This window comes from Filicampus tigris, chromosome 22 (assembly GCF_054856515.1).
Source record: "Filicampus tigris isolate MCC_2025a chromosome 22, RoL_Ftig_1.0, whole genome shotgun sequence".
NCBI classification, from domain to species: Eukaryota; Metazoa; Chordata; class Actinopteri; order Syngnathiformes; family Syngnathidae; genus Filicampus; species Filicampus tigris.
Genome location: NC_141238.1, coordinates 4,715,194 through 4,742,254, shown reverse-complemented (window position 1 = coordinate 4,742,254; position 27,061 = coordinate 4,715,194). Strand labels below are relative to the sequence as shown.

At 44.9% G+C, this 27,061-nt stretch overlaps 2 protein-coding genes across 4 annotated transcripts in view; one reads left to right on the top strand and one right to left on the bottom strand.

The window, feature by feature from the left end:
• Positions 1-1,267: 1,267 nt before the first annotated feature.
• Positions 1,268-27,061, top strand: part of cacna2d4a (calcium channel, voltage-dependent, alpha 2/delta subunit 4a) — a 38,217-nt gene continuing 12,423 nt past the window's right edge. For 2 of the 3 annotated variants that reach the window (XM_086021769.1, XM_086021768.1), the window contains exons 1-28: positions 1,268-1,735; positions 2,147-2,279; positions 2,920-3,001; positions 3,492-3,608; positions 3,712-3,771; positions 4,375-4,537; positions 4,603-4,734; positions 4,990-5,050; positions 5,706-5,856; positions 5,937-6,011; positions 6,850-6,939; positions 7,015-7,128; positions 7,226-7,304; positions 7,951-8,084; positions 8,736-8,753; positions 9,032-9,109; positions 9,207-9,287; positions 9,371-9,445; positions 9,538-9,624; positions 9,700-9,771; positions 9,859-9,920; positions 10,012-10,079; positions 10,403-10,448; positions 10,521-10,618; positions 10,701-10,794; positions 10,874-10,966; positions 11,063-11,190; positions 11,797-11,865. In XM_086021769.1, coding sequence (XP_085877895.1) covers positions 2,149-2,279; positions 2,920-3,001; positions 3,492-3,608; positions 3,712-3,771; positions 4,375-4,537; positions 4,603-4,734; positions 4,990-5,050; positions 5,706-5,856; positions 5,937-6,011; positions 6,850-6,939; positions 7,015-7,128; positions 7,226-7,304; positions 7,951-8,084; positions 8,736-8,753; positions 9,032-9,109; positions 9,207-9,287; positions 9,371-9,445; positions 9,538-9,624; positions 9,700-9,771; positions 9,859-9,920; positions 10,012-10,079; positions 10,403-10,448; positions 10,521-10,618; positions 10,701-10,794; positions 10,874-10,966; positions 11,063-11,190; positions 11,797-11,865 — 2,458 coding nt within the window. In that variant the 5' untranslated portion in view covers positions 1,268-1,735; positions 2,147-2,148. The remainder of the gene's footprint in view (positions 1,736-2,146; positions 2,280-2,919; positions 3,002-3,491; positions 3,609-3,711; positions 3,772-4,374; positions 4,538-4,602; positions 4,735-4,989; positions 5,051-5,705; positions 5,857-5,936; positions 6,012-6,849; positions 6,940-7,014; positions 7,129-7,225; positions 7,305-7,950; positions 8,085-8,735; positions 8,754-9,031; positions 9,110-9,206; positions 9,288-9,370; positions 9,446-9,537; positions 9,625-9,699; positions 9,772-9,858; positions 9,921-10,011; positions 10,080-10,402; positions 10,449-10,520; positions 10,619-10,700; positions 10,795-10,873; positions 10,967-11,062; positions 11,191-11,796; positions 11,866-27,061) is intronic. The other variant, XM_086021770.1, reaches the window with a different exon arrangement.
• Positions 13,401-26,941, bottom strand: lrtm2a (leucine rich repeat transmembrane protein 2a). Its single transcript, XM_086021771.1, has 7 exons — positions 26,281-26,941; positions 21,911-22,053; positions 17,436-17,656; positions 16,856-16,981; positions 16,584-16,672; positions 16,356-16,513; positions 13,401-15,500 (listed from the first exon to the last, which is right to left on the bottom strand). The coding sequence occupies exons 2-7, from the start codon at positions 21,963-21,965 to the stop codon at positions 15,001-15,003; spliced, it is 1,149 nt and encodes a 382-aa protein (XP_085877897.1). The 5' UTR covers positions 21,966-22,053; positions 26,281-26,941; the 3' UTR covers positions 13,401-15,000.

The window sequence follows — 27,061 nt, the reverse complement described above, 5'->3', positions numbered from 1 at the left end:
ATTAATCCAACCCCTCTGTAATTTCTGCTGCATTACTGCTTTCTGCAGTGTCCTGGCTTGGCGAGCAGATATTAGACGCATGTGCACAATTCTCACCTCTAAAAAGAATTCATTTTGTATTTTACGTGCAAGTTTTGCTTGATTTGTTTGGCTTGGACTGTTTTCCTCGAAAAAGGAACCAGTCAGGGGGGAAACTGGTCTGAGGTGACCATGGCCAATTCCTAGTTTTACATAAATATGACGTCACAATTCAAGATTGCGGTCAAGTCGGTGTAAACAAATACTCTCCGCTCATTGAACAGCATTGAACTTGCCTAACTTCGATTTGTGAGGATTATCTTGATTTCAAAATGTGATGAAATGTCGTTTGACGAATGACAACTATAACAACCTGCCTGCAGAGGCAAAAGTGCGATTTTTATCACACTCGAGAACGAGTCTTGCTCACCACGAAGCACTACAGTCTTGGTTAGCACTTCACTCCATATACCCACTTTCTCCGACGTTCACGGTACACAGTAATTAACCTGTTATAAATACTCAATGTTTTATTGTGAAAGGCCTAACAGGAAGTGCCTAGGTGGCTGTTTGGTAGCTGTGAGAAATGAAGAGAAATGGGCAAATAAAGACGTTCAAGTTGCTCTAAACGTGTCGCTTGAATTCCTACGACCAATACTACGAATTTAGTTTCCATAATTTTATGGTTGGGGTGTCAAACCGCACAACAACTTCAAGGCATGATTGTCTGCGAGCGTTTTATGCTGTCACGGGCAAAAGCAATATCCGGTGCCCCGGATATTCGGAATTGTCCATACGTTTTTTTTTTTTTTACATTTTTAAAACCCTTGATGTATTTATGCGTTGATTAATCCTATCAAGGTAATTAAACCAGTTTATGACACTCATAAATCTGGGATTGTGTTTGGATCAGTGTGTAGATTCACGTTGCAGTACCGAGTGAGGCCGCTAGACGTCCCTGTTTGTTTAAATCCCAGGTATGTATGTCAAACCTCCACAAAGTACATGATACCACGCTCCTAAAATCTGCACTGTAAAAGAATCCACGGCAAACACAAAATGTCAAATGCCATCATCTCTTCTATTTATTTTAATCATAAACAGCCAATTCCAGGTCAGGGAATGATACGGAAATGATGGCGGGAAGACGGTAAGAAATGAGAGATAGTGTTAAGAGTGAGATAGAGAGAGTAAAAAAGGCATGGGTGGAGGGAGGAGGGGTTTAATCCTGCCTGGATTATGGTATAAACTGGTCGCGAGGAGCAAGAGAGAGAGGAAGTCCCAACAGCCCTCTCTCCATCCCTCCACCCATCCATCACTTTATTCCAGACTGTTTTCATCTCTCCGCTCAGTGGTTTTTGGAACCATCCGGATGTGAGGTTAAAAAAAAAAATGTTTGTGGAAGAAGAGAGCACAAAAGGGATGGAATGATTTGAAGAGCACGAGATGGAGATTCAGGTGGTTGGAGTGCTGTGACTGCTCGTGTCGAGATGTGACCTCACCAAGTATATTATGGAATGTATATCATTTTTTTTTAATCAGATGAATTTTTTTTGGGGGGGGGGCGATGATGTCATGGATGGCTGTTTTGCAGATCCGGAGAATGTTTGGGAACTTCGGCGGTCCTCTGCGCGTCACACCGTGGATTATTTTGGCTCTCCGGATTTGAATTAATGTTTTGCATCCGAGGTGTTTTGGCGAGGTATTCTTAAAGAAGGCAAGTTGACAACTTTAGTATTTTTTCACTCGCCTATACGCAGAAGTCCACGTCAGAGAAAGTTTTAGCGAGGAAAAAGTTGTTTTGACGTTCGACGTTCAATATTCGTGATTTAGGGACCGTCTACAAATTCCATGTTCGAGGGTGTCATAAAGTGACAAAAATATTCATGAAAAATTATTTAATTAACGTTTTATCATTTTGATTGCTCTAGTAGATGACAAAGGGGGGGGGGCTCCAACTACTACACCTCAAATTTTCGTTATATAGGTCATTTTGGAGTAGATTCTGAGTAGTTCACTTCTTACCTGCCAAGGGATCTGTTTGTGTTTGTTTGTTGGCTGGATAAGGGGGATTCTATAATAACGCCAACCTCAAATAAACATTTGTAATCTGACTGGAAATCCTCAGAGATGGACGCGAACGCCTGCGACGCTGGGCAGCGGCAGAGAAATGGGCCGCGACTGTCGATGCTGCCGTGGATTATCCTGTGCAGCTCTCTGTGGCTGATGGTCGACGGCCAGATGAAGATCTCGCCAGAGATGTGAGTAGATGCGAGCTCACTCATATCATGTATCATATTGACAAACATTTGCAATATTTTGTCGCCCATTTTCACCCTTAAGCGGGTCAGAATATTACAAACAGCAACATTAATTCCTGAATATGCACTCTTGAGTCCACCGGGTCTTGTAATGAACTTCTGCTACTTTATTGGCTGAGCTATTACTACTCTACTCATTCTCACATTTGTGATGAATCCATGGACGTGAATGAGTCTTATTTTGGAACAAACACAGCATCGCAAGATGACGCCAGCAGGCCGAGCGGTGACAAACCGTAGCACTGCAGCGTGCGGGGTGACTCCCCATTGGCCCAACCATCTGTCGCATCCTGTCTGGTCCTCACGCGCAGGATTTGTTAGTCAGAATTACCACATACAAAAAAAAAAAACCCTGACTGAGCAACAAATACATCGACGACTTGACTGTTGACTGTCACCTTCAACGGTAATCTCTTCTAATCTGTCGGTGCGGCGTGACCTCGGACACGAAAGGCTACATTCTTCAATGCTGTGGCTCACACGCTTTCACAACTTTCAGGTCCAAGAAAAGAGCGACAAAAAGCAAAGCGGACAATATACGGCGCTTTGTCTGAACATTGCGTGTTTGTTTTGTGTTCAGCGTGCAGAAGTGGGCCGAGTCATTCGGCAAAGAGATAACGTCCCTCGCCACCAAATACTCCGGAGCTGAACTGCTACAAAAAGTAAGACAGCAGAAAATGTTTTTTTTAGTGATTTTATTTTTTTATTTTTACAATAATTAAAACGAATTTTCAGACCCTCTTTTACCCTAACGTTTAAAAAAAAAAATATATATATATATATATATATAAATAAATTCCCGGTGTCGAATGGCTGGGCTATGAAAAAGACGAGAAAATTCGTCAATGGCAGTGAATGAGTTTTAAAAACAATTATCACAATATATATTTAACCACACAAGACAAATAATTCAATTTCTTGTGTCGAAACTGTTTATAATCAAGGTTGAAGTTCATTTTAGTGCAGCGCGCTGTTGTTCTAAATGACTCCAGAGACCTAGAAAATCATCACTTTGCTTACATTTAGGTCCTCATGTGTGTTCGTAATTAGGCTTGGAGAAGCCCTGGCAGGCCTGGCGCTCACCATCTGCCAGCCGCGCTCAACTCATTTTATCATCCTCATTGTCTCTTTTTCTTATCTATGTGTTGAAAGAAATATAAAGACGTGGAGGGCGTGTTGAAAATTGAGGAGGTGGACGGAGAGGAGCTGGTCAAGAAGTTTGCAGAGGAGATGGAGAAGATGCTTGGGAGGAAGATGAAATCTGTTAAGGTAGAACGCACCAAGTAGAATGACATGATTTTTTTTTTTTAGAATAAAATTAAATGAAGATGAGTGGTTACAATGTCATTTTTTAAAATTATTATTATTGTAGAGGTTAGCAGAAGCAGCCGAGGATGCCGATCTTTACCACGAGTACAATGATACGTTGGAGGTAAGTAAACAATGCCATTAATCCATTCCCCCCCGAAAATGACGGACAACCTATTAGGGATGTAACGATTCACTCAATTCCCGATTTACGATTTTCCCTTCCCAATTTTCGATTCGATTCGATTTTTTAAAAATCACTACTAAGCTTGTCTCTGTGCGCTAGTGTGGCAATGTTGTTTGGCGCAAGCGCATAATTTGATCTGCACATTCAAAATGTGCAATGGATCTGTAATGATGGATGAATTTAATCAAACCGATTATTCAATTTATCGAATCGATTAATCTGGACGGATCGATTTTGGAATCGATTTTTGATTAATCAATGTGCTATGCATCTGGAATTAAGAAAAACATTTAAAGACCTAATTTTCTAGATGAAATTAATCAAACCGATTATTCAATTTATCGAATCGATGAATCGATGAATCTGGGCATATCAATTTTTAATCGATTTTCGATTCATCGTTACATTCCTACAACCTATTCATTATTGATGCAAAATAACAACACGACAGAGTAACCAATGACCAGATCCAAAATTGTACGCCATTAGCCTCCAATGACGTGGCTGTTGAGTGCACATCACGACGCTGTCCTTTTCCAGTTTGAGTACTACAACTCCATGCTGATCAACATGGTGGACCAGGACGGCAACCCGCTGCCTCTGGGAGGAGAATTCCCGCTGGAAAAGAACGAGCACTTCAGCAAACTGCCCGTCAACACGCAGCAGAGTAACATCCAAGTGCCCACCAACGTCTACAACAGAGGTACGCGTTAGCCTGAGTGCACAAATCCCGCAAACCGAAAGGGTCGCTGTCTTTTGCCGTTCCAGACACGGATATCCTAAATGGCGCTTACATGTCGGAGGCCCTCAATGACGTGTTCATAGACAACTTCCAGAAAGATCCTACTCTCACCTGGCAGTATTTCGGCAGCTCCTCGGGCTTCTTCCGGCTGTACCCGGGTGAGATGAGATTTAGCAAGCGAAGCGGGAACAAGGGAACTCTTAGCGAGCAGTTGTACGAGATCCGGTGATGATTCGATGTGTCGATGCGTAATTAGCAGGGGGTTCGGGAGACGCGGGCGTCCTCATCCATCATTCCCTCATTTTCACTGACTCTGTCTACTTAGCCATCAATCAATCCGTCCGTCTGTTGTCTGACCAAACGGCAAGTTCGCGGAGGTTCGCTGACAGCTTTGCTCTCTTTTCCATCTCCAGGGATCCAGTGGATCCCGGACGAGAATGGCGTCGTCACGTTTGATTGCCGAAACAGGAACTGGTGAGGCTCACTTCCTTTCCGCGGGTCGTTAAAAGTCATTAGATGGATTATTTTTTGGAATTAAAGTCTTTAAATGACAATGACCAAAATGGGCAGGAATCCACAAGTTGCTTCGTGTTCCAATTCATTTGCTCTCAATTTGAAAAGAGCCTCCTCCTGTCACAAACGTCCAACGCGACCCACTCATAAGACAAATCTGACTCAATGTTTCACACCCCTTTTATCGAAATGAACGAATGATGATTTTAATGAAAAAAATTGCTGGTTCATGCTGGGAGAAGACCACAACGTTGACTCGAAATTATCGTTAGAATGCAATAGTGCCTATACGCGGTACCACCAAATGACATCCAGGCGCTCCGTTGTTGGGAATCTGATTAAGCCGAGGTGAAACGCTGGTCCGAGATCCGTAAGAGAAAATCAAGTCAATTCCAGGAACGCCGTCTGGTCCCTCAGACAGAACCTCCAGGAAATCGGAAGTCAAACAACCAGATTATAGATCTGGAACGTTGCCTGCGGCAGCAGCTGCCCCGGGGGAAGAAATCTCTTCTTGTAATTAAACGGGATGAGAAGAAAGAGTTAAAGGAGGGGGGGGGGGGGGAAACGAGCGGCTGAACTTTGCCTGCCCGCTTTTGTTTCTCTTCTTCTGCTTCAGGTATATCCAGGCGGCCACCTCCCCGAAAGATGTCGTCATTGTGGTGGATGTGAGCGGCAGCATGAAGGGGCTCAGACTCACCATAGCCAAGCACACTATCAACACAATCCTGGACACGTTGGGAGAGAATGACTTTGTCAACATCATAGCTGTAAGGCAGCGGTTCCCCCCCAAAAAAAAAAAAAGAAACGTGGTACAATTCGAACGGCCGTCTGTTTGCTTGGTTTTCAGTACAGCGACTACGTTCGGTACTTGGAGCCGTGCTTCAAGGGGATTCTGGTCCAAGCCGATCTGGATAACAGGGAGGTAAGAAGGAACAAAGTGCGCGGTGCTAATTGATTTACTTTCCATTCATGGTAAGCTGTTGTTGGTTGAGGACTTCCTGTCTCTTACAACCACTTCCTGTCCGGCGCGAGGCGGCTTGTTTTCTACTTGTTCCACACTGCTGCAGCTCATCGGATTCTTGCTCCGCTCATCTGCTCTCCCGTTGTTATCGCTCCGCAAAGCCCGACCGTGTATGAGCGGTCGTGTGTGTGCGTGCGCCGCACGCCCAACGCGTGGCCTACTTTCTAAGCGCCACCGTACACAATATAAGAGATCAGGTGAGGTCGAGGGTCCGCTGACAGTTTCGAGCGCGTCACATGACCGGCAAGGCCAGCGTGTGATTGGATGGATGCCTTATATGAAAAGCAGCAGTTTACAGATGTTGCTTGACTTAAAGTACTTAGACATCAACTCACACACAATTAATGTGTATGTATATATATATATATATATATGTGTGTGTTATAATCTTGAGCAAGCCAACTTTATTCGGATAGCCCATTTCAGATATAAATGTGCTACATATCGGAATAAAATAGCAGTACAACCATCACCCCGGTTGATAAACATTTGTTTTGGTAAATCTCCCGTAATTTGGCATTTTGGGTTTTACAGTGTGTTTAATCCAGATGATCTCTCGTAGCGTTGTACTGGCCATGTTGTAATTAGTCAGTGTGCCAGGGAGCCATGCTAATCCCTCCTGTGCCCTTTTCCCCCGTCGCACACAAACAGGCTTTCCGTCTCCCGCCGCCGGTTGGCCTCCATTTTTTTTTTTCCACGAGCCGCAATGCAACGCTGACGCTTTGTGTTCGCCGTGCAGCACTTCAAGCTCCTGATCGACGAGCTGCACGTCAAAGGAGAAGGCAAAGTGAAGAATGCGATGAAGGAGTCCTTCAAGGTCCTCAATGAGGTTGGCGTTCAAACCTCAAACGGAGGCGGCGGTTGTTCAAAAGTGAGGACCAAAACGTGTCGCGTGTGTCATCAGGCTGCAGCGCTGGGCCAGGGCAGCTTGTGCAACCAGGCCATCATGCTGATAACAGACGGCGCTATGGAGGACTTCCAGGATGTTTTTGAAGAGTTCAACTGGCCAGAACGCCGGGTATGACGCGCGTATAAGGGCGCGTAACAAAATGCGACGTACGATGGAACAAATTGCCGTTGACGTGCTTCTGACCGGAAATTCACTGCCCTCCCAGGTTCGAGTGTTCACATATCTCATTGGACGTGAAATGACATTCGCAGAAAATGTCAAATGGATCGCCTGCAATAATAAGGGTAAGGAAAATGAACGGGTGATCTTGAAGGGTGAATTGTATTCGGGCCACTCTGAAAAGGAAACAATGGAATATTTACAGGGATAAATCGCCTCATTGAAACTCTGCTAATATCACAATTTCATTCAACAGACTGTAATGTTTTGGGGGGGAAAAAAATTTTGTGCTGCCCCCTTGCGAGTGACGTGAGATTACGCAGCGGAAAATAATCACTTTATTCCCTGCTGGCAGTACATGAAAAATCTCTGATTAAATAGCAGATTATCAGAACATTTATACTGTAAACACACGACCGGGCCAGCACGGGCTAACAGATGTGCTCCCTTCTGTTGCGTACGTCAAAGCAACAACCCTGAATTTAGGTTTAAGCTCTCGCTTGTCTCACCATTGGACGCTGTCGGTGCTTCGAAAAAAAAAAAAAAAAAAAAAAAAAAAAAAAGCTCTTATCAACATCACCGCAGGTATCCCATTGACGTCAGTGTTTCACCGGAATAAGCCAAGAACAGCTCAGCCTTTTGGGGATTATATTGTTCTGATGTCTGATTAGTACATTGAGCGCATCTCAGGTGATGCCAAAAACAAAACAGAGCAATAGTTATTAAAAAAAATATTCCACCTGAATGTGGACGATTGCGTGCGCCCCGCAGGTTATTACACACACGTTTCCACGCTGGCCGACGTCCAAGAAAACGTCATGGAGTACCTGCACGTCCTCAGCCGGCCCATGGTCATCAACCACGACCACGACATCATCTGGACGGAGGCCTACATGGACAGTGTGGTACGTAAAAAAAAAAAAAAATGGATTCAACCATTTTAGCAACACACTTTTGAATTTGCCTAACACATGATGTCGTTGCCAAATGATATTTTCATTTTTTAATGAATTTATTTTTTTTATCCTTTTTTTTTTTTTCTTTTACTTTATTTCAACAGCCTCGCTCTGATACACGCTCTCTCTCTTTTCTTCTTCGCTCACGAAATGTGCCGTGCCAAACCAACTCAAAGGGGAACAAACACTTAAGCAAAATAAAAATAGATATATCCTCAAAACACAACACTGCAGCATGTTAGGAAAACAATGAATACAAAATAATACACGCAATCCCAAATATTAAAATAAAAACATGAAAATATAATTTGGCAACTAAATCATGTGTTACATTTGTCTAGAAGGGTCACAACTACAAATGATTCCTTGAGACTAGCAAAATGTGACTAATAGGATTCATAAAATGATTTATAATACAGTGAGTGTGTTATAGCAGAGTGTCAGATTTAACATTACTGATTGTAAATACATCTTTCAAATGAACACACAAGCAATAAGAAATAACAGCAGATTCCAAGTGTCGCTAATTAGCCAAGTGTCGCTAATAGCAATTGTATTAGCTGTTTAATGCCATTTTCCCCACACTTTTTCTCACCCCAGTTACCCACCACTAAAGAGGTAATCAAACATGTTTAAATATTAAGTGTGAATTAGCTCTTTAGCTTAGCATGGCCTTTTAGGCTAGTAGCACCCGCCCTCTTGTTAGCTAGTCCATCTCAAGCTAGCCTGTTTTTAGTTTTGTCTTTCCTGATCACATTCTAGTAGCAAAAACGACCAATTATGACACCGATATCGCTTGCATTATTATCTCTAGTCAACCTTGAAGATTTTTTGTTGTTGTTGTCATTAATTAATGGCTAGTTTAGCTGTTTAGTTGATTGTTTTAACTCTCACAGCTGTTCAACAGTCAAGCCCAGAGTTTGCTTCTGATGACCTCAGTTGCAATGCCTGTTTTCAGCAAGAAAAAAGAGACGGTAAGGGTACTTATTTCTATTTTTAATCCTTCGTAATAGCATTATTAAACACAACAAAGTGGGACTGTGCTATTTTTTTTTAAAATGTGTCTTGCAGTTGTCTCATGGAATTTTGCTGGGAGTTGTCGGAACTGACGTGGCCCTGAAAGAACTGATGAGATTAGCTCCAAGATACAAGGTTAAACCGCCCTCATTTTCGCATGCTTCTCCTTTATCCTCAAACAGCTACAATTTATCGATTTGTCCCATTCTTATGTTTAGCTGGGTGTCCACGGCTATGCCTACCTCATCACAAACAACGGCTACATCTTGTCTCATCCTGACCTCCGTCCTCTGGTAAAAAAAAATATGCTTTTTTTAATTCACCAACCAAAACCTTAATTCATTTCTGGAACCATTCAATTGAGCAACACGTTTGCATGTGACAGTACAAAGAAGGGAAGAAACTGAAGCCCAAACCCAACTATAACAGCGTCGACTTGTCCGAGGTGGAATGGGAAGACACCGAGGAGAAGGTGAGCCGCACACATTCACACATTATGAACTCTTCGCCCCCGTGTCCTTTTAACGTCGTAATTGTGATACCTCAGCTCAGGACGGCCATGGTCAAAGGAGAAACTGGTACCTTGTCCTTAGATGTGAGGACCTCAGTGGATAAGGGAGTGAGTACAATGAAATTGTCACACTTAATTGCACTTTGTGGGATACAATATGGCTGTCGTCATTTTTTGGGTTCACCCTCTCAACAGAAACGAGTGATGTTCCTCAAGAATGATTACTTCTACACCAGTATCAACGAGACACCTTTCAGGTTTGATTGCACGCAGTATTCCTTTATGGAGTTGAAATGTTTCAGCGTTTGTTTTATTTGTTTAGCAATCATTTGTCTTCCGGTCTATCAGTCTTGGTATAGTGCTGACAAGAGGATATGGCCAGTATATCGTCATCGGAAATGTCTCTGTCGAAGAAGGTAGGTCTGTTTTTGTGTGCTTATTTGGTGTTTCTACTCGTGCTGTAAAACGATACAAATTTTTGACAGATTAATCGCAAAATTTCCCGCAATTAATCGCGATTAATCGTGTTTGTCAACTGCCATTTTTTTACGAATTCGGAACCGCCAAAGTTTGGCCGCACAGTGAGCAGAGGGCAGCCGCGACAGGAAGTTAATAAAACGGAGTTAAGTTTTTTTGCGTGCGTTATCAAATTTAAATTAATCTCCATAGTTAATGCTTTAACTTTGACAGCACTAGTTTTTACACAATGTTTTACACTAAATGTTGCATTATTCCCCAGGTCTTCATGATTTACTGGCTCCCGATTTGACCATAGCCAGTGAATGGTGAGTCAACCTGCTTGTTTTTATTTTTTTATTTTTTTAATTTTTATTTTAACACCATCCACAACCTACCAGGACCTACTGTGAGACCGACATCGACCCAGCACATCGTAAACTGAGCCAGCTGGAGGCCGTCGTCGGATACCTGACAGGCAAAGAACCGGATCTTGAGTGTAAGTCTGGACTCCGTTGCTCTCGCTCTCCGCACGCTCACTACGGGAACAAGTCAAATTTGCAATTTTTGTTTCTCCGCAGGTGACGTGCAGCTCATGCGGCAAACCCTATTCGACGCGGTGGTGACAGCTCCGATGGAAGCCTACTGGACTGCCCTCATGCTCAACCCATCCGGGTGAATAATCGCCTACTACCTCGTTCGTCTTTCTTAACTAAAAAAAAAAAATAAACGAGTGCGCATTTACATCTCATAGTATGGACGACGGCATTGAAACGGCTTTCCTGGGCACTCGATCCGGCCTGATGAGATTCCAGCGTTACGCCGGCATTGAAAAGCGAATTGGCCTGTGAGTGGTGAATCCCCCCCCCAAAAAAATGTGCAAGGCTGCCCTCTGGCGGACAATAAGAGCAGCACCGTTTCTCTTTGTCATCCCAACTTCCAGCTCGTTCCTGACATCCACGGATAAGGAGAATATGTTCACCCTGGACCACTTCCCACTGTGGTTCCGCAGGGCGGCCGAGCACCCCGCCGGAAAGTTTCTGTACTACACGCCCCGACAGGAGACCAGAGGTAGATCTTCCATCGTTCACGTTCCGTCCTCGCTTGTAGTAAAATGCGTTTGTGAGCTCATCGCACTAACATTTAACATCATTGGGGGAGTCTCTTTTTGCACCCAAAAGTGTCCTTCTGTGAACCCGGCTGTCGTCACATATACCGTTTGCTGTGTTCAGACGTGTTCAGGGACTATGAGGCGGACTCTAGCGCCGCCTTGAGCGCAGAGGAGGCGGAGCAGCAAGCGGAGGAGGGAGGGGGAGTGCAGGGGGAGGAGGAGGGTAGAGGAAAACTGTTACTTGGCATGCTGCCGCTTGGGTGTCCGCAACCATTCCCCGGCATCTTTTTTTTAATTTGTATTTTTTTTACGTTTCTTCATCCCAAATTGTAGTCGATTGAATTTTCCGTTCGTCGCATGTGTGGCATGACCCGAGAAATGAAATATAGCGAACTCCTCTCCTCTGTTAGTAACTCTGACATCTTCTACATAACATTCAAAAAGCTGTCTGTGGTGCATGTGCAGTTTGTTACAAGACCTTGGTAGTTGCAGTTTATTTTTTTGTATTAGATCTCATTGGGTTGTGCGGGTGTACCTAATATTGTGGCACTGATTGCGTCTTCCAGCTGGAAGGATCGCAATCGCAACCACCGCCATCACAGTGACTGTGGGCAAGAAGACCGCCATCGCTGGAGGTAGGACAGCATAAACTTTAAAAAAATATTTTTTCAAATTGGATTTATTCGAGGACTGAATTGGTGCCATTTGCTTGGTGTAACTAATAATCAAATGCATTACTTTTCCGAGTCAAGTAATCAGATTACCGTCACTCCTCGAATATCGTTGAATATATTGATTTACACACAAGGTGACGTCAACACTTCAAAGGTCCCAGCACTCTATTCATTCAATCTTAAAGGGAAAGTCCCACAATACAGATTATAATTGTTGAGTTTTGCTGTTATAACATTTCTAGTGAAACACGTCAAGCAAAAAAGATTCTCTTTTGTAAAAAAAAAAAGTATTTATGTTATGTTAAGCCTTAAAAGACTGCATTAAGAAAAGAATCATATTTTTTCTTAAATAAAAATATTTGTTAAGTCAAAAAGGTTGGCTTTATTTTAGTTTGAATTAAATCCAAAACTTTATTCTTCAACGTCACTGTTCAAAAATGTACTTGTCATTTTTGTTAACTCATTCACTGCCATTGACAAATTTACTCGTCTTTTCTCAGCCCAGCCATTTAATCCCTGGAATTTATTTATATGTTTTTCAATTTTTTTTCAAACGTTAGGGTAAAAGAGGGTCTGAAAATGTCGAACTTTTGAAAACATTTGCAGAAAATATAAACAAGTTCCTGGTACTGAATGACTGGACTATGAAAACAAGTAAATTCGTCAATGGCAGTGAATGAGTTAACTTGTAATCTAATTTAGTTACTTTTCAAATCCAGTAATCAGTAAAATAACTAAGTTACTTTTTAAAACAAATAATCAGTAAAGTAACTAAGTTACTTTTTGAAGATAACTTTGGCAAAACCGTGCAAGCTCACACAAGCAGGCTCCAGTCTTGTTGCGGTTAATAGTTGCAATGTCACTTCAAACCACTAGAGGCCAATGTTTGTCTATCTCCTAACGTCTACTTATGATTCATGAGGACAGTTTTGAGTTTGTTGTCCTGTTCATGCATACGCGAATCTCCCGGCTCATTCGCTCCCATACTCGCTGTACCTCTGTCGATGTTATCTGTTTACGCTAACCGACGCCATACCACCTGGAAAAGAAGGAAAGGACTGGAAAAAGATGGGAATGAAGGTCAGTCAGTGTAAATCAATAGAGTCGGACGAACAGACAAAAAACGCGGACCGAGGTGGGAGAAAAAGCAAGGTGAAAGACACTCCAAATCGTGAGAAACGATGTGTCAGGAAGATAAATGGACACAAGATAAGCGCGAGAGGAGATGAGAAGGACAGAGTTGATGAGAAAGGGGTGGGGGGGGGAAAAAAAGCGTTGGAATGGATTGAGGCGTAAAGAACAAGATAAGGATTAGTCCGCGCACAGAGGAGCCGCCATCGCCACCGATTCATTCCCTGTTTTGACCCTGCGTGTGCACGTGTGTGTGTGTGTTGACTCCATTATAGCCGATTAGATTATTTGACCCTCTGCTGGAAATCGCGTGTGCTCAAACACACCGGAAATGGAGACAGTGGTAGTCTAGACGAGCCTTGTGATAGAGTGTGATATGTTTTTATTTCTGTCAATGCATATGTACCAGGAAATGCTTCGTTATCGTCATTGCCTAAAACACAATCATCGTCATAACACACAACACGCCACCGAATGCTGGCCAGTATAGTCTTGAGGCCCTCAGTCATTTATGTTGTAAGTAGCAAACTATATTTTATTATTCTGTACACGCAGAGGTTACAGGAACAGGATTCAGCTAGCTAAGATACTTAGCTACCGACAGCACGAGACCCGCAGGCTGGGGAAGTGTACGTTTCAACTTTGACCCAAAGAGTTTCGCCTTACTTTTACGTCGTTTTGATCAAGGTCGTCCAATATGACTTTTACACTATTTTACATGTAGGCCAAACTCGGCCTTTTTGTAGAAACTTGACTCAACACGATTAAATGAACACGAACAAAGATTACAGTGACACTCCAAACGAACCATACAAGCGTTATAAACACAACAAAATACAAACATTGTGAATTCATCACAGTTTTGGGAGAGTCGCCGTATGGGCTGAGACACCATAGCGGCTAGGCTAATAGAATAATAATGTATCTGCATCATAACGCACGGTTATTAACGGTTTATTTAAAGCCAATTTACACTTAGGAGGGCAGTGTTTTCAAAAGAGCAATACGCAATGAAAGTTTATTTTTACTCAGCCGGAATGCAAATCAAATTCTCTTTTGGCAGTGGAATTTTCAAATCACGCTGACGCAACCTTCATCGCATATTAGCGACAGATGTGAGGAAAGAAATGAGGTGGAAATCTTTCAGGAGGACTTTCCATTTATAGCAACTGGGTGGAAAGATGGATGGAGAGATAAAGGGTTGGGAGAGAGTGGCGGAAAATAGCAGCATCTTTCAGTTTTAATCCCTTGTTAGCTCTAATCCCTCCGGGAAAGATCCGTTTCATAAAGAAGGGAAGGAGAGGGGAACCATGGCGGGTAACCGATTAGGGCGATAAAGTGCTGGAAAGTTCTGAAGTCCTTCGATGGAGCTTGTCGGCAGACCTCATCTGACACGCGTGGTCCGAGAAATATCAAGAACATTTGAAGTTTGTCCCCCGGGATAAACGACCGATACCTCAAATGTGTGCTTTTCGAGCTGATCAGCTAGACCCTCTCATGAAACGATATGGACACCTGAGACGGACCAGAGAGAAACTGAAATCTGGTCCTGGTGTTTTGTTCTGAGACAACGGAGGACAAGTTGGCTAACTAGATTACCCTGCCACAAAAGTCTTCCTCTGGGCCAGGGGGTAAGGTTTTCCAGTTTTGTATGTGGACATTGGTCCGATAAAGAGCACACTCAAGAGTCCCTGAAAATTCCACGAGCCACTCTTAGATGAGTCGATATGCTGCAAATGAGATGAAACCTTCCTGTTCCCTCAGCCAACAGCATCGGTAGGTGGTTAGTAGGCGAGATGACGGGAGACAAACAACCAATGCAGGGAGGAAGGCTTTGAAAGAAGTATAAGGAGACGGTTTGGTGACGTTTGGCGAGTCGAAGGTGGTGATCATCGCTTTCTTTTTCAAACCCGTTCTCCTCTTTGAGCCCTTTTGCCAAACAAACCCGCTTCGTCCATGGCTCCCCTACGCCACCGAGGAGATCTGTTTCTCCTCCCGATCGTCCGCGTCCGCCTCGCCGTCGCCCATGAGCGGCTGCCTCTTCTTCAGCTCTCTCTGGTATTTGGCCATCAGCGAGGCGTAGATGCAGCCGTACGCGGCCGCCGCCACCATCATGATGCAGACGATACCGCACACCACGCCGGCGATCACCACCGTGCCGATGGCCCGGCGCACGCTCACGGGCTTGTAGCGGGCACGCACGCAATCTGCCGGGGCCTCTCCGCCGCCTCCTCCTGCGTTTGAAGAGGAGTCATCACCGCCGGAAATTGGCGGCGCCCCGCTGGGGTTAAGAGCGCCCTTGCCGCAGGGAGGAGCTCCTCGGGATCCGTCAGCTCCTCCTCCTCCTCCTCCATTCTCGTCTTCGAGCTGGAGGCAGTAGTTGAACATTTCCACGGGAACGCCGCGGATGTCTCGCCCCCGCAGGTCTTTGGGTAGCGTGCACTCCACCGCATCCACCTTTCCGCCTGGAGGAGAGAAAACGACAGGAGGACCAGGGGAGGGTCTTTCAGGAAAACGACTCGTGCCTGTGAAGCCCGTTAATTGAGAGTAAGAGGACAAGACAGCAAGTGAGGAGCAAAGGGGGGTGATGTCGCGACACCGGAATGAGTCATGCATCACTCCACACTCACAGTTTGCCTGCGCCTTCAACCCTAACTTGGAGATTCAACTGAGACCTTCTACTGTATAATTTACAAGATGGCGTTCCTTGCTTTAGCAGCTTATATCTCTTATACTTGGAAGAGAACACTCTGGGTGACTCATTCCTAGGTCAAGATGAAAGTCTAGGGTATGGGCAAACATGATTTAATCTAATCCGGAAGGCCGGTGACTTGAGTCAGCTCTGTGACCGAACATTCTCAAAGAGGCGATTCTGTCTGCAAACAACCCAGCAGGGTGCGTTGAAGTTGTCGGAAACAGATTGCAGTTTATCCGCGGCGCTCTGTCTTCATAGCGCATATAACTGCCGAGCGTTCACGCTCGATCCCGTGATGCCTCTTTGTCAAACGCTGCGAGAGGAGATGGTCAGAGCAGAGCGGATTGGAGGAGCGAGGATAATGGAGCAGGGAGGAAGACGTCGCTTCATTAGCGGGGCAACCGAGGCCTGGGGCACTGAGGTGAATGCAGATTTTCACACACGAGGAAGGAGCAGCTGCGTTTAGGCCATGCACCGACGTGGATGACACACAGTCCGCGGTAGGTGGGAATGAAATGTGCACCCGCACGGGGGGGGGGGGGGGGGGGCTGATTTTCTTGCGCCTCATCGCCGCCAATCGCAAGCACCCTGCCGGGAGCCGCCGTGGCGTAAATCAGACGCTCACCTCGGTACAATAGCCACTCCATCCAGTGTTTGAACTCCCGCAGGTTGCAATCACATTCCCAGGGGTTGTGTCCCAGTTCCAGGTGTTGGAGGTGGGTGAGGGGTTCAAACGCTGCCCTCTCCAAGCCGCGAAGCCGGTTACCAGCCAAGGACAGCCACCTACATGGGAGCGTTTTGGAATCGATAAACAGGAACTGACAACTGTGTCTTTGCGGAGAGGTTTGTTTACCTGAGACCCTGTACCTCATCCAAGAGCCCCAAAGGTACAGATGCCAGGCCGTTGAGTGAAAGATCGAGACTCTGGAGACCCCCCAAGCCCTGTAAAATCAGCAGAACCAGCAGATTTACTGTGGCAGTCCAGTCTCCGATCAATGATTGTCACTTCCGGGGATGGCAAAAGCCAACGGTTGATAAGAGCAAAGTCAAGTCATTGCCGTAACGTCTGGACGGGAGCCAGTCACCCCAAAATTTGGTCTAGTTTATGCGGTATGTGGTGCTTACCTGAAAGAGATCTCTATCCATTCCTGTCAGAGAGTTGTTGTGCAGGCTCAGTTTGGTCAGATTGCTCATGTCTCGGAATAATCCAGCTGGCAAATTGTCAAGGTAGTTGTTTGAGAGGTCCAGCTCCTGTAACACACAATAGACCCCTTTCAGACCAAAAGGCCCAAGAACTTTTGAGTTCCTGGTAGCAGGAGTTCCTGGTAGTAAGAAGCGGCAGTGCGACACAGCGTCAGATTACCTTGCAGAAATATTTCCAAATCAATGTTTGGATGGCGACGAGTAATGGCTCACTCATCCTGAATAATTGTCGCATTTTATTAGATCGCACCGACTAAGTTGAAAAATGCTGATTCTATTCGGAACATTGCTTGACTCTAAGCGTTGACAAGAAAAACGAGCAACGCCAACTTGGCTGTGTGCATATGCAAATAAAGGGTGGCCTTGCAAATATTCAAATGTCAACTTCACTTGACTCTGTGGCCCGAGAGTGCGAGTTTTCAGCGTTTTTTGCTGCATTTGCACAACCGTAATTATGTTGTAAGAAAAAGTACGCAGCAACAACCGCGTGCACTGCACCGACCTCCAGAGAGGAGAGGTTAGCAAAGGCCGACGCTCCCAGCGAGGCCAGCTTGTTGTTGGCCAGCAGGAGGGAGCGACTCCCCGTGGGCAGGAGGTGCAGGGGAGGCGGTGACGAGAGGCCGCGGCCCCCGCAGTCCACCAGTAGGCCGTCCGAGGAGCAGAGACAGGGGGGAGGGCAGGGACAAGCCGGCTGGAGCAGCGCCACCAGCAGGCAGAGGAAGACTGCATCGGCGAGGCAGAAAAACAAAGAATAGTTAAAATTTTCCTTTGACTCCAAATATTTCTTTGCCTTAGCTTGTATTTGTCAGATCATTTGTGCCTTCATGTGTGCATTCTGCACTTCCATTGCAAACTGCCTCGTCCTTCTCTCCCGTGTGATATCAGGAAAGCCACTCCAGACTCAGACGTTGCACTTTTTAACTGCCCGATGGCAGAATTCATCAGTTGCATCATATGCATCGAGTTAGCATTCATTTCTCACTGCGCCAGCCATTTGTTCTTTGATGTAAAGTGTTGGCCTAATAAGGAGGTGGTTTGCGGCTTCGTGGATATTGGACCTGGAAAAAGGCTGGCTGACTATCTCTGTTTTAGTTCATCCTGAAGATGCTTGATGGGCTTCAGGTCAAGTTCTTCAGCGGCAAATGTACATCAGCGGAGTCCAAAATGGCAAAACCCTGATTGGTGAACTTATTTTCCTTACCAGATTGCTTTAGAAAATCAGTAATATGTGAACTCTGATAGACTGTGGTCTTTTACGATCTTGCTCTTCTAATTACCCAAAGCTTTTTTCCATCTGCCACCCTCATCTGCTTTCTTGATGTTCTCACTCTCTCGCTCGGCATTCCCCTTTCAATGCACACTGAATATCGTCATGCGTGATAGACAAGAGTCTGGAGATAACGGCTCTTCCTCAGACGAGCTTTTTGGCTGACAGACACAACCTGACCATGAACTGTAACCATGCGGGATGCGAATAAAATCCCCCCAAAAAGGAACTCACTCGGCTTCACAAATGGACGACAGGAGAGATTAGAGGTTTTGCTGAAATCCTTCGGTGGGAATCTTCGAAGGATTTCTGCCGTGCACTGGCTTTGAATTTGCTGTCGCAGGTTAGCGCCGTTGCAGGAGATTTAAGCTGACAGTTGAGCTCAGAGGTATAGGAGCGCCATTATGCAACGGGGAGGCGGCGGAACCGAGCTGGGGATCTTTCTGTTTGGGATGTAACGTTTTCCTTGCGATGTAACGTCAAATCACGCGCAAATCGTGTCTCTGCGAGGGTATTTTTCGACGCCATCTTTCTATCCGACCGTTCGTTCCTCCCTCCGTCGCCTCGTCTCTTCGTGTTGCTCCCTCCCACTCTCCCTCCCTAACTTTCAACATTTATGAGAGGTTTGAGCTGTTCTCATGGAGGAGGAAGAAGAGGTGGTGGTGGTTGTTTTGGCTTATTTTAGCCGCTACAAATCCTCGGCTTTGCTTTGAAAGGGCCTTTCCTTCAGCCTGTGTTCCTGGCATCCTCATTTCAGGCCACCGTGGACCAAACGCGATTGTCCTGAGACAACGCGGAGGGACGGGGATAGGCAAAAATGATACCATCGCCAGTTAGACACTTGAATCGTCCCAAATTTTGCTACGGCAGTCACAGTGGGACCGGGAGGAACTTATCGACATCCGCGGCAAACCGCCGGCCCAAATATCGCGCGCCTTTCAGTCGCCGTGACTTGGTGCGACATAGATACCGCGATATACGATGGTGCAATTCGCGTAAACTGGAATTGTCAAATATATCTTGCAAGGCGCCAGATTTAACATTCAAAGGTAGCTAATCTAATCTAATTGTGTTGTAAACACAGGAATGTTTGTCTGGTTCACCTTGACAACGCAGCTGTCTGACATGTAATATCCCGCAGGGGATGGGGGGGGGGGCCCTGGGTGACACCGGAGTCGTCTGATGTCACCCGGTCGCACGTTACCCGGAGGCAGAGCTGTTTTCCGATGGCGAGCGACACACACTCGCCGCTATCTGATTACGAGCTCTACCAGCTGTCCTCACGCTTATCTGAAGTCTTTAATTTACTAGCGGGCTGTCTGTCATCATAAATGTCCCACGACTTGTCAAACGCGCTTTTGATTGGACTCCTGAAACCACTTTGCCCCTAGCAACATACAGTGTGTCCATTAGAGTAGCTTAAACAATTGTTTGACTAGTCGGCGTGAAGTGTTTTTTTTTCGAATCCAATTGTAAGTGCATTTGGAATGATTACATCACCAGGGTGTACTTAAATCATGATGTTAGGTGACCCTATGGAATATAAATCAAGGAGCCGAGATTTAGCTGCGGTGAAAAGTCAGACAGGTGCTCAAACGAAGCCTTGTCGGCGCTCTAACAGGCGGCAATTTACGGCTGAGCTTCCGCCAGCTCGTTTCGTCGAAGGAATGCAGAGCGGCGGACGTTTTCGTCAACGATTGTTCACTGGTGAAACGTGATGACATGGGGGAAAATATTTTCACAGCGCATTGTTGTACCGCTTCATTCTCAAGATACTTTCCCAGTGTAATTTGTCAAAGGCTGATCCCGTCTGCAAACCGAAGCATCATTTATTCAGCGTATGGACAACAGCCAGCCAGTGTGTTTGTTTGAGTACTATTTTTTTTTTTTTTCACACTGGGGGCTTAGCTTGAAAGGTATAAAACATGATGCGGCACACGCATGCATATAAAATACTATTCAGGCCCCAAGCTGCTCCGCCAACATTATTTCAACTCTGACAAGGTAACGCCGCGTCGCCGTGGCAACCGCGGTGCCGTCGACTGATACTTAAGACAAGCGGGAAAGGCGCCGCGAGACAAGTTTGCGGCTCGCGTCAAAAGCCCCACCGTTTAACCCGCATCGTCACTTGCCAGACCTCCGGAATAATCGCTTACTCACGCACACGTGTCGCGGCCACACACACGCACACACACATGCGCGAACAACACGGATAAGCCTGAACAAGGTGTAGAGGGTTAGGTTGCGCTTGCTGACACTAGTGTGAGAGGGGACTGGATTAGCATTGCTCTGAAATCCAATGAAAATCCGGATTTTTTAAAATGAATTATTCCGCCTGTTCCTGACTTCCAAATAGGCGCCACGTTGCGTTACATACTTCTCGATTTTTTAGTTTGGATGAACGGTCCTGCGTAGCACTCAGTGACCAATTCTTAGGTATGCTGGATCATAACAATGGTCTTTTCTGAGAATAGTTACACCAAATTGGTGATCTTATATATTTATTTTTTCCAGTCCTAGTTTTTAGCCTGATTTTGGCTAACCTGTTAGCATCAGTTGCTCGTAAGCTTGTTCGCTGGGTAACAACTGGCACGGAGCTCCCTCAGCTAGCTTAAGATGCTAGCTAGCTTTTTTAGCTGGATTATAGCTGTCTTGGAGCGTTCTCAGATTGCTTGAATGAATGAATGAATGATTTATTTGAACATGAAGAGAGGAAAAACAACCAATAATTACAATAACAATGAAAATAAAATGTGAAAAAAATAACAAATAACAACAACAACAATCGAAACAAAATTCATCCATGCTCAAAAGGGAGTGGGAAGAGGTCTCGACTTATTAAATCCCGCCCCTTCTCCATTTTTTCTTAATTTATATCTCAATTCATCATATATGGCAAAAATAATACTAAAGATAATAATAATAGTTATAATAATAATAATGAACCACTACATAGTGCTAATATAATAAAGCTTCAGATGCTAGCTAGCTTGTTAGCTGCATAAAAGCTGTTTTGGAGCTTCCTCAGCTAGCCTCAGACGCTAGCTGGCTTGTTGATGGTTATCCTTCCCTGCATGAACTTTAATATCTCTTTCTCGTTCTGCTAATGTCATTTTTTAAATAGATTTTTGACTTAGCCTACATAAAATCATTATCCTAATCATCTCCTGCTGCCAAATTCTTTAATGTCCAACCAGGAAATTGATTAAAAAAAACCACCATCCTTGATAACAGGAGCACTCAGTGAATCCCTGGCAGAGCTCATTTGAGGGATTTTTGCGACGAGTCAAAGAAGACGAGATCGAATCCACACGCGCCAATAAAGGATCTTGAATTGAGCGAGAGTGACTTTTTGGCAAGGCAATAATCTCAGCGTTACAATCCTGCCAGCGATGTAATTGCCTGGTAGAGGCACTCCTACAAAAGTGTTTTCTACTAATTACAGCGCCTTGCATGTAGTCCCTAAATTCTCGTGGGAACCGGCTCGGTAGAAATGTATGTTTTGTCATATTAGATGCTGAAATAGAGGGGGGAAAGGTACTAAAATGAGAAACAACCTTTCGGCCATTTTCTCCCTGCTTTGTGTATGCGCAAGTATGCCGAGCATGCTAACATTAAGAGCTGTCAAAAACAGACTGTTCCACATGTATCGTTGGGAGTATAATAAATAGGATCAATCGGAGTGAGAACAGTGAGTTCCTTCCACTCACCGGGTCCGGACGGGGGCAGCCCGACGCCCCCTTGGGAGTGGCTGTGGGGGGGCATGACGCGCGACTTCCTCAGCGGCGGCGGCGGGAGGCGTCAAGCAGCCATGCCTGCAGCCTCCACAAGGGCGGCGACCGCAGAAAGCGCCCGGAGAAAGAAAAACACACATTAATGGCAATTTTCAATCGTTTTATTGAACAATCGGTAACGATATAAACATGGACGAAACATTTCTACTTGCGAGCCAGAATCGATGCACGGACTTGCTAAAGGTTAGCCAGCCACTAATCTGAATTGACATCGGCCAACTCTACATTCATTGGCTGACACCCACGTCACTCACCAGGCCAGGCCCCGCCTGTTAAAGCCATACACGATCCAACTCACGGATAATACAGCTGAGAACAAGTGGACCACAATAATTCCTACGACTCACGTGGATATTTTGTTTAATAATGCAACATTTTTATCCTTTTAGGCGATGGGATAATCGGTAAAATGATCAAGTCTAAAAATATTGACGAGCTGCATCCGTACTTTGCGGAAGCCTTCCCAGGAGGTGTTTGTACTCCTTGTCCTGGCTTCATCTGAGGAAGTTATATTTGGATGAAACTAAAGTATCCCCGGGTTTCAGTTCCCACCATGTTTGTCTGCCTCAATATGTGAATGACAACGAATCGATGAAATAGATGAAGAATCTGGAGCAAAAAAGTGATTAGAGATGGCAAAAGAAGCGCATAAATGACATTTGTAAAAAAAAAAAAACAACAACAAAAAAATAGATGCAAGTGATAGATAAACGTTGGCGTGACGCCATGAGGCGCCCAACTTTCGCTCGAGTGTCATCCGAAGCCAATTAGCCGCGTGTGAAATAACGGCACTCATCAGATTAGGCTGTAGTGCAATAATTAGACGTGTGTTTTTTTTTCCGCCCCCTTTCTCGCCCTTCTCTCTCTCTCTCTCTCGCTCAGTGGCACGAACCGAGGTCTGCGTGAGGATGCGTGTCGAGCGATTACGGGAATTTGCATTTTAAGTAGCCCGGCCAAATAATCAGATGTACGCCGATTTTAACCGGGGAGGCGGATCCAGAAGTAGTTGACAGCGATGCAAATTAGCTCAACGGCCAATCAAAAAGAAGCAAGGAAGTGGTTTGCCAATGTTGGGTTATTTATACCTAGCATTGGGTTGAGGATTCGACCCAGCACATTGGGTGACGGTTTAAATCCAACAAAGGGTAAAAAATGACCCATTATGATGAGTTAAAACTTGCTTACACTAATTTAAATTTAAATCACAAGCTCAAATCGTTTAGTAGTGTGCTCTCTAACACATCACACTACTTCTTTATCTTTTTTTTTTTTTTTTTACCTTTCCCCTGCTTTACAGCCAAGTCGTCGACTCTTATTGTGGAGCCGTGAGGATATTCAACGGAATGTGATTAAAAAGTCACATTAGCCGGCCTCCTCCTCTTCATCCTCTGGGAAATCTGACTTGTTCTTTTGGAATCGCAAGCACACACACACACACACACGGCATTTAAAAATTCACAAGTGAGGAAACAAACGAGCTAGCTCAGCCACTTTTTTTATTTTTTATTTTTTTTGCCGCCCTACATGTTTTCATTAACTCATTCACTGCCATTGACAGATTTACACGTCTTTTCACATTTCCAGCCATTCGATCCCAGGAATTTATTTATATTTTTTTCAATTGTTTTTCCAAACCTGAGGGTTAAAGAGAGTCTGAAAATGTCTGTAAGCGAATGAGTTAATAGAAAACACGATAGCCCGCATGTTTATACAATGAATCATCGTTTTGTCGGTACATTTGTGACGCTTTCAGCAAGTGACGTTTGTTTATTATTGTGGTGCCACATCACCACTTTTCTGTCAAAACAGCGCATAATTATCCTGGTAAATGCAGAGAGGTTCCCTGCCCTTTACTCAACTTTACTTAATTCATAAAGCAACCACAGTTGGAACAAAATCGCTGTCTAGTCAGATCAAAATCAAACACACAGCATAAAACAATTTAAAAAAATGAATCTCTTCTAAAAATAAATCCAGTGAAGACTAGAGAGATGTTTGTGCTGGCTGACTCCAAAATGAAGTGCGCTAAAGTAATCAAGATCCCTTTAACGAAATAAACCTTTTGGCATCATGTTAAGCAAAGCGACACGGCGGCTATTCTCGGAAAGCTTTTTTTACCAATTTGACCTGCGCCCCATGTCGCTCCCACACACGTCAATACCTGCCAGTCAAAGCGGTCGGCGTCGAGGCGGGGGTGGAGGGGAATCAAATGACGCCTCATTCCCGACCCCCGTCTGGTCTTATGTCCTCTCCTCTTTCCTCGCTACTACTCTGCACATGCTGTTCATGCCACTTCCTGTCCACACTTGGAATTATAGCTTCATTCATTGCCTTCATGTGCCCTTCTTATGAAAAAAAAACCCAGCGTCAGAGTGTTTGGCTTGAAAGAAGCGGTAAACATCACTTACGCGAGCGCATCTTTGCCCTCATTTGCCTAATTGATTTCCAAAAGTATTTCATCTTTTCACAAATGGCCTACGTGGCGTGACTAATCGGTCCTAATTGCCGGTGCAGTTTCCGCCCCATTTGGCGGGAAATTGTCTTCCACCTGGTCACCAGGACATGATGAAATATTTCGAGAGGTGAACACTATATGCAGTGGACGCTATTGATTCCGACTTGAAACGCTTTCAGGACAATGCTAGGCGTCAAGTTAGCTGGCTAACGTGGAAAGGGGACGTTCCTCCGGGTCAATTACCCTCGCCAATAAGATACACCTCTGACGAGTATTTTTTTTGAGAGAAGTGAGAAGATGGAGAAGCTATGCAAACCGCTAAGCTAATGTAAAACGTAGACTAGCAAAATACCCAAAGTAGCGCTTAGGTGGTACAATACACTTATCTTGAAAAGGTAACTTAATTACTTTACTGATTACTTTATTTTAAAAGTAGCTTTCTTTTGGGGTGTAACGATTGATCGGAAATCGATATAAAATCGAAAAATCGAACTGATTAACTTCACCTAGAAAAGGATGTCTTGAAAGTTTTTTTTTCATTCCAGATGCATAGCACATTTTGAATGTGGAGATCAAATGATGCTTTTGCGCCAAACATGATTGCGTATTGCTTTTGTGGATGACTGCAGAGCCACACTAGTGCACAGAGACAAGCACGGTAGCAATTTTTTTAAAAATCGAATCGAAAATCGGGAACTGAAAATCGATTCGAATCGGGGCTTATTACAAATGAATCAGACTACTATATTAGCTAAAGTAGCATGATAGATTACAAGTTACTTGAAATCGTTACGAACGTTTAATGCAACAGTTATACACTACGTGTAGGGGTACAACTTATACCGTCATATGAATTTTATTCCACGTCGCCCAGCCCTCGTTCCAACTTTTTTTTCCCCCCCCCCGTGCAACAATGCAGCTTGCTCCAAACAACAAGCAGTGCCGTGCAGCCGAGCGTGGCTAAATCAATTTTTAATGCCTTTTTCTACCCCGGAGAAACACACACACACACACATACATGCACAGGCGTCTAAATAAATGACGATAAGCTTGGCACATGCTAATGTGCGTGTTGACAAGCGCGCCGAACCAAAATATGCACACGTGTCCAAACACATAACAGCCAAACGTACACATACATGTATAGCATTGGGATCATGTCTCACACACACACACACACACACACACGCGCACACATTGACGGTGACATAAAGTGAAGGTGAAACTAAACCCAACCCTGATGGATAGAGGTCAAAAGTATGTAATTGCGTAACACCATAGCAAAGTCCAGACGTGTTAAAACAACTTTTTGGGCGGAGCTTTTTTTTAGTGTTGAATTTCTCAATTTCACACGCGCAGTATTTATTTCGCGGTGACAAATCGATAACGTCCTCGCCTTTGGCCAGATGTCAATCAAGTCCAAGATTTTATTGCTAGTACACGCTAGCTACTCACATGACATTTGGACACTTAGCCAGTAGCTGTTAGGCGCGGATCGAATCGGGCTGCATGTGTTGGTATGAAGCTGTTGTGAGGGAGGGCGGTCCAAAATCAATAAAAAGTCATCACGTTTAACTTCAGCGGTATTAGATTGTTGTCCGTCTCATAATACAGAATTGCTCCGAGCGTGATACGGTGCCACCACCGCAGCCACAAGAATAAACAACTGAGCATTCTTCGATGATTTTTACGTGGCTATCCATGAACTTGTTTCGAGTGGCATATCCCATTTCATTTGGAAAAAAAACTTTTTCATTTTCGACAACCCTTTTTAGCAGCACATATGTCCCCGCTTTTAAAGACAACGTTTATAAATATGCAGCGACTCACCTTTTGACTAAATATTTCAGCAGCTTCACCGCTCTCTCCGTTCACACATCCCACTCAAAATCATCCCTATTTTTTTTTTTTTTTTTTTTTTTCAAGAATCCAAAATGGAAGAAGCTATAAGAAACATAGATCCATACGTTGAAAATCCTGAGAACAAAAACAAGAATAATCCTTCTTCCCCTGCTGGTATCAAAAGCTCTCGGAGGAGCGGGGGGAGGGGGGGCGAGGGGGGTGAAGGGGAAACAGGAAGCTTAGATAGCGGAGGAAAAGCGAGGATGGAGACGTTTAATCCTCGCCTTTACATCCAGTCCTTATTTGAATGGCACGTCCGGTGGCGTCCTCCTCCCTGGCTGCTGAGCATCTGAGGTGTGTGTGAGCTCGAAAGAGGGACGCGGCGGCGCGCGCGCGCGCGCGTGTGTCACAGACGGAACGAGAAGGTGCTGGCGTCACGCTCGCCCTCCCGTGCGCCGCTATGTTTGTGATTCTTGCACTCGGCACACATCCCGGTGTGTGCGTGCGTGCGCGCCACGCTTGAGAGCTGTTTTTCCCTCCCTCCGCCTCCCCTTTGCTTCGTCTCCGTATGCCTGTGCAGTCGTGCGTGTGTCAGGAGTGTGTGTGTGTGTGTGTGTGTGTTGTCAAATATAGCAAGTGTACACGCCGCCTCTGTCTGCCCCTCAGCTCTCCCGCGGTGACACAAGAGAGGACGAGGGAGTCGGAATGCTTGGACGTGGGGGAAAGAGGGTATAAACATAAAGGAAGAACGGAGGAGTGGGTGAGGGAGG